Raw genomic sequence first — 11,741 nt, forward strand, 5'->3', positions numbered from 1 at the left:
GTGCTGCAGAGAGTTCTCTCAGAGCCTGAGAGGATTTAGAGTTACTGAAGGGTTTGTCCTTGAGAAACTACTCTACCAGGTTTTCTTGTGTCTACAGAAGTGGCTAACAAAACAGAGACAACAATAAGTCTCTCTAAATACATAATTATATATATAAATCATAACTGTTACATAGAGCAAGCTGCAATACTTGATATTCACATTCTCCTTTATATTTGATTCCAATGCAAACTCATTTCTCAACCCAATCTCAATACTGTACACTCACAGTTCCACAAAGCCACATATGTAAACCTCAGACAGCCCCAGCTACTTGGACATACATCATTTTCCCAATACCTACAATGCCATTGTTACGGTACCGTATGACTTAAGTCTCATCTCTTCTCAACTTGAATTGGAGTGATTCACATACAAAGAGCTGCCTGCGGAGGAAGGTGAAAGCATTAACCCTTGATGGTTCTCCTGGCTATCCACACTGCTGCCTGAGCACCCTGGGCCTTTACCAAATTGATAAGCTAAACAGAAACAGCAGGGAGAGGAGAGAATCAATCAGCTAAATGTTTGGTAAGAGGATTGAGGGAGACATGAAGGGGACGTCTCTCCTTGTTGCAGTAAACGAAGGGTGGCAGTAATACTAGAAAAGCTCCATATGAAGCCTGCTGTATGAGGCACAGGATGGGAGGGGGGACAGGGTGGGAGGAGTGGAGCTGGATAAGTCTATTACCATTTACAAAACAAAGGCATATCCGTTTGCCTTGTCTCAAGACTGTTTCAATTGCCATCACACAAATGTCATCATATGATTATATGAGAAGACAGAATAACTAATAAGACACTGCTCTAATGTAAGTGTGCTGCATCGTTACAAGGCCACCCATCTGTTTTCACCTTAATAATATTGTGTCATCTGGGGTATCACAGACTACTTTACAATATGTAGTAGACCAGGGGACCGCAAAAGTTTGATTTCATATCAAGATTTCCATTTTAATCGCATGGTGTGGAAAAAAATCGGTAAAACTGTCAAAGATCGAGCTTGAAGTCTGCTCCCAAACTGGAAATCAAACCACATGTTGTAGCCTTTGGCTCTTGGGTGTGACTGTGAGGTTGGTATGACTTTACATTTTTTTTACGCTTTGTAGATAATTCAAAACCAGTAGGATGTTATTCTTTCCCCAGCCCAGCACGGACCAGTGTTGGGACTGGAGAGAGCAATGATATAGTGTTAATAGTAACGCATGCTGAGGGGAGTGGGTGTGGGTCTGACGATGGAAACACACTTTCAGTTGAGCTTGTACAATATGAACCCGATCTATACGACAGGCCCGGCGGGCTGCGGTACATTTTTAGAACTCGTTTTTTCGCGCTGGTCAAACGTGCTGACTTGGAACCTCGAGCGTCACCGGAGCTGTTAAAATTCCTGTTCCCTGAAAAGCGAAAGCCAAGGCGGATCAGAATGTCAACAGGAGATTCGTAAACCACACATGTTTCCCGGAGCACTCTGTCAAAACCAGCTGTGCATACATCACAGCCCTCTGTGTGCTAACTACAGGGGGACACGCAGAGAGATGGATAGAGCAAGACGAGAGTGAAAAAGAAAGGAGTGGGAGAGGGAAAGACAGAGAGAAAACAAAAGAAAGAAAGGGAGAGAGAGAGAATGACAGAGAGAGTATGGGCGATAGCATCAGTTTCAGGTAGACAGAGGGGGGGGGGGACACACTCAGGGAAAAAGTGAGGTGGGGCAGGGCGGGTTAAAAACAGTTGATCTGGGTAAAGAGAAAAACAGTCACTGTCTCTTAAGAGTCTGGAACTCTTAGACCTATCTGTTACCATGTCAACACTTGCCCCCCCCTTCCAACACTCCAGGTTGGAGAGGTCAAAGGTTGACAGGTGCCTGAGGGAGACAGCAGTCCATGGGTCAGATTTCTGAGGGGTCAATGGGGGGTGGGGCAGGAACAGGACAATATCCCCTATGTCCAAGCTAAGAAATCGACAGGTCGAGAGAGTCCAGACGTCACGTCCAATCAACTTCATCTACAGAGCCTGACAGACACGTCTGTCTGGGTCAACAGCAATCAGCTTTACTCAGCCACCGAGCACTGTAATCCACTACTCATGACCTTTAATGTGAATGTTATAGCCTCAATGACAGCCTGTAGTCATTCCATTTATGGAAAGGTATTCCTCACTGTCCATCTTTTAAGTTATACAGTTTTGTTCAACATACATTTTATGTTTCATAAGCATTTTATGTGCATATAATCAAACATACAGTCTTTGTCCGTACTTTTTCCATCCTTACAAACCATGTCATACTTTGATATGATTTGTTTAATGTACCTTAGCAGCTTCAATTACATTTTGATATCCAGATTCCAAAGCACGTCATAGATGATTGAATTAGAGATTAACTTGGAGCGACCTTGAAGTGGCCATTACCCTTGTATTTCTAACCTAATTAGCATAGACAAGCCATTGTCCACATAATGAGAAGCAGTTAAAGAGCACAGCTACATACATTTGCTGTAATATAATATGCAAATAACTCGTTTAACCCTGTCATTACTGTAATTCGTTTTTGGTTGTACTTTGTGTTTGCATATTCGTTTTTCTAAAAGTACGTCTCAATTCCATTAGTATAATGAGATCACCTCATTATATGAATGACAGATGTCGATATCCAATGATCTCTTTGTGGTGATCAATGTCATGGAATCAGGACAAGAGGCCATCGGGAATGAGGATGTCAATTACCAGGTCACTATGCTCGGTGTTCATCCCCATAACTAATATCCCCTCATCAACAATAACCTCTCATCAATCCTGACCGTAAACACAGACTATAGAAAAAGAACTCTACGTAAAACATTCCTAAGAGAACCATTCCTCCCCCCCTCCCCCCCCCAGACTATCCCCAGTATCAGAAGAGCGAATCAGATGACTTGGATCTGGTCTAGACCTCAACAGGCACGTGACGGGCATAGACAAATGACCCACATTGCAGCTTTGAAAGCAATGTGGCCCTTGGTCCCGTGCAGCGTTCTGGCTGCGGGGAAGCAGCGCAGACTAATTTAACAGAGCCGCAGGCTAGCTTAGCATGTGCCAATTAGCTCAAGCGTCAATAGCGATGACACTGGAGGACGTGGCGGCCGCTCCAGGGAGGAGGCCACCTTACGCATGGATGCTGCTCCACTGACAGGAGCAGATCTGATCAGAACACAGGGGCCGGGGGTTGATGGATGCGTTTGGAGAGGACGCACACACAAACACACACCCACACACCCACATGTGCTCACAAACGCTCACATTGGCACACATACACACAAACAGGCCCACACACACAAACGTTTGCACTCGTACACATACACACACACACACACACTGAAAAGAAATGATACACCATAGACGTTAATCTGTAATGACAGCTATTAAGGTCAGCAAACAGCAGTTCACTGAGACAAACAGAGGCAACATAGTGATGCGATGCATGGGACAGTATGGTGAGGAGGGTACAGGAAGGGCAAGCCAAGCCCATCCTTCTTTTCCTCTGTCTGTCACTGCAACCCCCTCTGTTATGTCCTTCCGTCACAGCAGTAACAGAAACAGGTGTGTTTTCCAACGCAGGCAACAGCCACCACCGCCAGGATGAGGGTCATCTGGTTTCCACAGGTCACACTTGGCCACACTCTGACCCCGGAACATGAGTTGTGGAGGTGGTTCGAGAACAAATGTCCTGGTTGCCTGAAAGCTTCTGACTTCAGTTTGTTCCCCCCGAAAATGGCTTTAGCTTTTTGCCCACCCAGCAAATAAATGTCTGTAGGTGTACAGTATCACCGACATAGCTATACATGCTAAGGGCACAAGCTGTGCCCTCTCTTACCCTGGGCACACACATCTTACTGCTGCGTAGCTGATGACTGAGGTCCACCACTGAGGAAACAGAGGGTTCCTGTTTGTCAGCCCAAGCTCTATTGTTACCCTGGCTGGGTCATTTTCTTGCTGTACACACTCTGCTCTCTCTCGCTCTCTCGCTCTCTGTCTCTCTCTCTCATCTCTTTCTTTCTGTTTTCTCTTTCCATGTTATACTCTCTTTATTTTAGTTTCTCCTGCCATCTCACTGTCTCTTTCTATACTGGGTAGAATCTGGTAAGGTATTCATGCTAACATTCCTCTTGGTCAAACAAAACCCAATCTTTTTTTTCTAGAACAATCTCTTATCTAGATCGTTCAGTTGACTAATATTGACCTAGCCACAGAAACATGGTCCAAACACGTCGCCAGAACTGGGTTTCCTGTTTTATCTCTGTCTCTTATCTTCTCTCTCTGGGAGTACAGTTACTCCCGGTTTTATCACTGGTGTATCTTTCTACCTATCTACAGCTTTCATTTTCTTTCTTGTTCATTTTCTCTCTGGTTCACTCTCCCAAGTTATTTTGTCTTCCTTTCTTTATACTTACCTTTCTTGTTCCTTTTCTCTTCTCCCTCTCTCTCTCTCTCTCTCTCTTCTCTCTCTCTCTATTACCCTGTTCTACCTATTCCCACTTACTTTTGTCTTCCTCCCTTTTCTCTCATTGCTTCTCTCTCTCTTTTTCTCTCTTCATTTATCAAGTCCATCTATCTTTACACTCTGTCACTACAAGATGTGGGAATTGGGGCCTCTGTGTGCTGGGTGGCGGTCGGAGGTGTTGGGTGATTGAAGAAAAGTCTGGATCAACATCTGGATTTAATGCACCATTAAGGTCATCAATTGTTCAGCTTGCACCTGCAAACCCCCTACTCTAAAACCTCATCTCTCTCAACCTCTCGCCTCTGGGTTCCCCTTGCTCCCCTGCCTCCTTCTCTACCTCTCGGCCCTTCTCTCTCTCTTAACTGGAGGGAGTAAATCCTTCCCTGCTTTTCAATCACAAACTCTCCCCTCTTCACCCTCTCTCCCCTCCCAAGCCTCTCTCTCAGCCTCTCTGCCCCTCTAAGGTGTTCCCCTGCGGCCTCTCTCCCCCTCCCTGCCCCTCTCACAGCTTGTGTCCCCTCGCTCCCCTTCCCTGTCTCAGGCTGTTGTGTTTTGTCTGCCAGCCCCCCCTCCCCCCTTTTCTCTCCACTGAAGCCCAGGTTTCCTGAGTACAGGAACAGGAGATGGCAGAGACACACGCTGTGAAACGCCAGCACGCCCTTTCCCACTGAGACTCACATGCGCATTGCGCAGCTCACGGTCACGCAACACATGCACATCAACACTTACTGGCAGACTTGGACTTTAGATACACATAAAGATATGAACACAAAGACACACACACACACACACACTAACAGACAAACACGCAAACCCAAGCAAATCAGACTCAATAGATAGCACACACATAAACAGATATTCTATAAAAATGTTGGATAAAATAAATGATTCACACTGGCATACACAGAGATAGAGTCAAACATACACACCCTCTCACACATTGTAAACATGGGTAACAACCTGTTCCCTCACAGGCACGCACACCGTCACTCTCTCTATTAACACTGACACACACAAACATAAACACCAACGTCCTAAGAACGCTCCATTTTTGCGGAGTGAATGATGTTTATGTCTCAGTTGCTCTTTAGTGTCTTTCGTGCACTCGCTAAGTGAACAATGTTTATGTCTCTTTGGTTCCTAAGTACACTCTAAGAGGGCTGTGCCCTGCTGCAGCCTGACAGACACTCTTGAGTTCACCCTTGTGAATGAACAAATGTGCCCCATAGCACATACTAACCCACATTTTTGTAACAGTGGTACTACTGTCTGATTCAGCATCTGTTTGCCCATTTGGGAGGCTAATGGCAATCATTAAAATGCTACCTCTAAATTAGGAGGTGGGAACATATGTTGGTTCGAAAAACAATTAAAACTAGAATTTTGTGTTAATGTTTGTGCCAGCGGCCATTGTAAATTGACACATTACAGCAGGCAGGGAAAACATCAGCGGCAATTGCATACAATGTGATTTTAATTAGTTTTGCGTTTCCTTTAGTTCTATTTTTACCTCGCACCCTTTCTCTGTCTATGTTTCTGTCTCTATCAACCATTGTTGTGTGGCTGCTCACTTGCTAAGAACTACATGTCCCATATTACACGACTTCCCTCTGACGTCAATTATTTGCGCGCTGAGTGAGGAGTGGTGAGTTGGCTTTAGAAGAAGCTAACGCTCGCAGCAAGTAACTGAATTAAGAGTATAGTGACAGACATTTTTGTTCTTGTCTGCACGTATGTATATATCAATTGTTTTTTTACAATTGTCGCTATATCAATTGTTGTATATCAATGTTCGTCTGTCTGTGGCCAGGAGTTTGAGTTGTAGTTGAAAGCCTAGCTTGCTAGCTTAGCGGTATGTGTAGCTAATCAATTGAATTAGAGCCTACTGTTTAGACTATAATAGTGGTTCCATTGCAAATAGTTGATAATACTAATTTTCATATCTAGTTTACTATAAATGGATAGCTCTGTAACTTACCGGTTAGATGGCTGACAATACGTGTTCGTCATCACATACATAATTGTTCCAGTGTCCAAACGTAGAATCTCACATTTACTTAAAACTCTTCTTTTATTGTCATCTGATACCAGGCTTTCTTTCCCTGGTGCTTACCTGCATCTTCACCGTCTCCCTCAACATGACTAAGCTGCTGGAATGGCTGTTTGGTGTATCGCTATTAGGCGCTGCTTGGGCTCTAGTGACCTTCGACCTCCTGGACCTGAGGCTCCCTCAGACCTACAGGGAGGTGGCGTGGCCCATGCCCGTCTACCTGCTGGTGGTGTTTGGCTGCTACTCCCTGGCCACATTGGGCTATAGGGTGGCCACGTTCAATGACTGTGAGGATGCCGCAAAGGAGCTTCAGGCTCAGATAAAGGAGGCCAAAGAGGACCTAAGGAAAAAGGGACTGAAGATGTGAAAAAAATCGCAAAGACTCATACGAGACAGTGATGGACAATGAAGAAAGAGTTCTTTATCACGAATCACTCTGCCGTTTTATGTTCACAGGTGTTGGTTTAGGCACAGCAATCGTTGTTTTGTTTGGTAACAGAATGGTTGTGTTATTCTTCAGGATTTAGTGAGAAATACTTTAAAACTAGTAAATTACCAACTGAATGTACAATCTTTCACAGCAAGTGCTTTGTGTTGACAGTAGTTAGCATCCTGATTGTAACACCAGCGTCAGATGCGTTACATTTCAACTGTGCACATGAATGGGATGCTTGATCTCATCCTATAGCACCAGCAGAACATTACATTTTAATAAATTGGTGGGAAAAAGTTATTTGAACATTCCCAAAAGAATACTAGTAATATATTACATAGTTAAAGCACTCTGCTCTTGTGTAGGTCCTTGTAATTCAGTATTTAAAGCCCTAATTGTCAGGCTGGACAAGGACTGGTAAGGCTTACAGTAGCTGTGTCTCGATAAATGTGAACATGGAATTACATCCTAGTGTTTCTGGAAATCATCTTTGTCGTCAGCTTTGTTGGTTATTTTTGATGTTTAATAAGTGCACATTCCATTGTAATGTTTCAGACTTGTGTCCTGAGGCTGTTGTGACTTAATAAAAGCAGTCTATTTTTCCCAAAGCTTGCTGTGTGTCTGTCTAATGAATGCATGCCAGACATGGACTCATAGCTTAGGGGCTTCCATACGTTGAATGCTGTCTTCTGTTCTATGAAAAACATTTTAAAAAATCTTCAAATGCTCTTTGCGTGTTGGCCAAACCAGCATTTCTAAATTTCTCCCTTTTTGAAATCTTTTTCAGCTCGGATGTATGAGAAAAGTATATGGCTCAGAACTGATGTTTTTGGCAAAGGCTCATTTACTCTGTCAGCTGTAAAATACTGCCTAGATTCCCATTTTCAGTGACCCCTGCTGTGCATGAACAAAGAACAGTTGAGTTTAGAGCCTCATTACAGGATTGCTGCAGTCCTTCAGAACAATAACTTTGCAAACAAATTGGCAGTTTTCTTTGAGTTGGTGTGCAAATGTCTGGCTGCTGGTCAAATTCTAGAGTTTATAAAAATGAAAGCTCCAATATACCATAGAACCATTGTAATTCAGCAGTTCTGAAATGTAAGAACAAACATTACTGAATAAAAAAAAAATGTATGTCAAAATGAATGAAGTTACCACCAAGACAGACAGACTCAATATGCCAAAGTGAGAACAATTCTGCAATCTAACGAATAGACTGCACATAAAATCCCAAAGCACTTCAATGTAAAATATCCTCACAATTTAGTTGTGGATTTGCAACAGCATTACTGCTGTTTGGTGTACTGGGGTAGGAGTCTGCACAACAAAGAGAACACATCTGATCGAACCGGTTGACTTGAAACACTCGTAAAATCCAGACTAATGATCGCATGACAATCCAAACATTTTCCCACCCACATCGCCACCACCTTTGAGGTAAGAGATTTATAACACAGCAGGACCACCATTGTTTCCACTGAGCAACTCAGCACTCCACGTGACCACCACTAGGTTTTTCTGAGGATACAGTGCTACACAGTGTTCAAACTGAGCTGGAAATTGAACTAAAATCCATCAGGAAACCCCATAAAAGTTAGGGATGCCCCGTAGGAAAGAGAAATGTGTCCCTTGTATATCTCTTGCTATTTGTTTTAGCAGTGCCGTGACCCACCATTCAGCTCCGGGCTGCCCCAAGGTTAGAAGACTAATAGGAGAACAAACTCTCTGTGTTTTGATCCCCAGGTGTGTCTCTGTGACAGTAGCTATTCTGCTCAAGCTGATGTGATTCATCTACAGTTAAGGAACATTGATCAAGGCCTTTTTGAAGGTTTCTCGCAACCGAAGGATGAGTTTTGTTTATGAAGGGCATTAGGAAGAAGCGAAAAGTGAAGTTGCTTTTACAAATGTCCCAGCCCTCAGAAAATCCTTTTAAAAATGACATATCAACCTTTTCTTCAATGTATGGACCAGCATGAGTCATAAGTGTAGGTGTTAGTATAATAGTTGATGAAGTAATCTGTGCTAGTGAAAAGGGGTATATCTCTCCGAGAACCGCTACTCTTATCACATAACACTTGTGCATGTGGAGGTCAAAGAGCTCCGGAATGCATCGATTGTAAATAGCCAGGAATATAAAACACATTTGAGAATTAAGCTTCAAAAGGGATGGTTTGTTTTGAATCTCCATTCACTTCTTTATAAGAGCTTCTCTCCCCCACACACAGATCTCTGAAACTTTGAAGTTCTTTTGGTTGCAGTTACTACTGGTAAGTCGAGTCTGTGTGTGCCCTCTTCTGGGTTTTGAAATATTTCCCGGAGGTCAGGCAGGGAGGAGTTCTGACAGACATTGAGGCAGAGAGAGATGACTTACGTGCACAGAATGTGCTCCCTCTGCTCTCTGAGCTGGCGAGAGGTGAGAGGCGTTGAGTGAGAGTAGCACAAAACAACAGTGACAAACAAACAGACACGGAACATGAGAGACATTCTACAGTGTCTCCCTGGAGGCCTCACGGCAGGCAGGGACACCATACTGCTCTGTGTATGAAATAGAGAGAAAGAGAGAAACAGAAAGAGAGATAGGGAGACAGGGAGATAGAGAGAGAGAGATCCTCACCGCGCAGTGATGAAAGGTTGTAAATTCACAGGCAAACCTCAAAGCCTTTAAAAGAGCCAATGTTAAAGAGGTAAGAACGAAAGAGATATGAATAGATAGGGGCACAGCATATTTAAACAGTGACTAGGTAAGTAGAGAGTAAACGAGAGAGGGAGGGAGAGAGAGAGAAAGACAGAGAAAGAGAGAAAGACAGAGAGAGAGAGAGAGAGAGAGAGAGAGAGAGAGAGAGAGAGAGAGAGAGAGAGAGAGAGAGAGAGAGAGAGAGAGAGAGAGAGAGAGAGAGAGAGAGAGAGAGAGAGAGAGAGAGAGAGAGAGAGAGAGAGAGAGAGAGAGAGAGGGAGAAAGAGAGGGGGGGGGAAAGAGAGATGGAGGTGGCACTGGACAGAGACAGGAAACCAGAGAATCCCGAGCAGGAAAACAAGATGGAGGACCCTGTCAGAGCCGTGGGTGAGAGTATGTGACAGGACACTTTCGGGAAGAGGAGACCACACCCTGACCGCTCTCCCATGGCAGGGGGCCAACATGTGAGGGCCTGGGAGAACCTGACCACCAGCGCTGACTGTGTTGTTGACAGTGACCGGTGATTCCTGCCAGCCCACTGTCCTTTCTGACCTTCCCTCACTCTGTCACTCGACGCCATCACCGAGGCTTCCACAAAGCCAGGGGCTTCAGCATTTAGGAATCCTAAAACTTGATAAGCATTAACATGCAATATAAATATTTTGTATCGGAGTAAAAAATGACATTTTTTTGTATTTTTTTTTATCTGATCCACAACAGTACTCAGACATGGAGAGGATGAGATTTAAAGTATAACATCAGGACAGCCTATTTTGTTCTCATGGCTCCTAAACAGCTGGTCTCTCTTGCTAATGTTTGAATTCTGGCTTACCAATTACACACACACACGTCTACTGAGGTTACAAATGCTACCAATGAAACAACGTTAGATAGCCTCCCCGTGGCCCTCAACCATCCTTGCTTTTAAATCGTTTCCTGCGCCGGCTTGGCGGAGACTGCCGTCTGTGATATCTCCCAATCCTTTTCATAATATTTCAGTGTTATTTCCACTGTTATTGCCACAGTGACAGCGGCTTTAACTCAGTCACAGGGCAGGAGGATATGAAATATAATTTTCTCGCCTGTGCGGCGAGCCGAATGCACCTCAAGAGTAGCCTGGTTGTGAGCCAGCGTGTGTCTTGTTGTTTTGTTGACTTCGTCCAACAACAGACTACGACCAGCTGGCCACCATTCTAAACCGACGCAACCGTCTTCCAAGTCCAGCTCTTCTCGCTGTGTGAATCCCAACGTTGAAGTTAACCCATGCAGTCCCCATTCGATTTCAACCTTTGCTTAGTGATGTAAGGCAGTGGTTCCCAACCCTGGTCCTCAGGGCACGCCTGTCCTGCATGTTTTAGATTTTTCCAGGGTTGGGAACCACTGATGTAAGGAACAGCACAGCATCATATCTGCTGTGGGCTGGCTCTGAGGGAAACTTGTGTAAATGTAAACCCATCCAACCACAAGACTGTCGAAAACTGGAGTCCCAAACACTCACTCATGAGGGGTGTCTGTTTTGTGCACCGACAAGGTTTCTCCTCTTACGTTTCCAAAGCCACGGATCCCTGCAGTGTCTGCAGACTGTTCAATTGTTGCTGTTAGTTGTCTGGACTCCCCCTAAAATTTACTGCGGTGATAAAGATTTTTACCCTTGTTCCTCATCGCTCGGTTAAGTTTACCTATGTCAGGGCGCTGGTGGAGTGAGTAAATAAGAGAATACTCTTCTCACTGAGGCTACTGTCCTGGAGAGGCCCCTGGAGAGGTCAAACGGCTAAGTGTCTGCCAGCCTAATTTATGACAATCACTTTGAAAACACAGGGGAGTGTTGTGGCACCAGCACACTTTGGGGCCACAGCTGTTTTAACTGTCACGGCCGTAAAGATCTTATGGGAGGGGAGAGAGAGAAACAGAATGAGGGAAGAAGAACAATAGTGGTGTTGGCGAGTGGACGGGAATATGAGAGATCATGGAATGTGGGAGTGAAGGGTGGAGGTTCACAAGGTTGAGAGACAGAGTTAAGTCAGACAGAAGGGTCTACACCTGTGTCTCTCCAGCACCCGACTAAAGACCAGGT

The 11,741-nt window shown here is 44.5% G+C and overlaps 1 protein-coding gene across 1 annotated transcript; it reads left to right on the forward strand.

The window, feature by feature from the left end:
- The first annotated feature begins 6,128 nt into the window (after positions 1-6,128).
- Positions 6,129-7,601, forward strand: dpm3 (dolichyl-phosphate mannosyltransferase subunit 3, regulatory). The gene is made up of 2 exons (XM_084695697.1): positions 6,129-6,241; positions 6,602-7,601. Exon 2 carries the CDS (start codon positions 6,649-6,651, stop codon positions 6,925-6,927), a length of 279 nt encoding a protein of 92 aa, XP_084551823.1. The 5' UTR covers positions 6,129-6,241; positions 6,602-6,648; the 3' UTR covers positions 6,928-7,601.
- The last annotated feature ends 4,140 nt before the right edge of the window (positions 7,602-11,741 follow it).

This window comes from Hypomesus nipponensis, chromosome 4, assembly GCF_054491055.1.
Source record: "Hypomesus nipponensis isolate SF chromosome 4, ASM5449105v1, whole genome shotgun sequence".
In the NCBI taxonomy this organism is placed as follows: domain Eukaryota; kingdom Metazoa; phylum Chordata; class Actinopteri; order Osmeriformes; family Osmeridae; genus Hypomesus; species Hypomesus nipponensis.

Bases quoted from the DNA above. Each gene is read 5' to 3' on its own strand.
- dpm3 (XM_084695697.1), top strand. From the start codon at position 6,649: ATGACTAAGCTGCTGGAATGGCTGTTTGGTGTATCGCTATTAGGCGCT.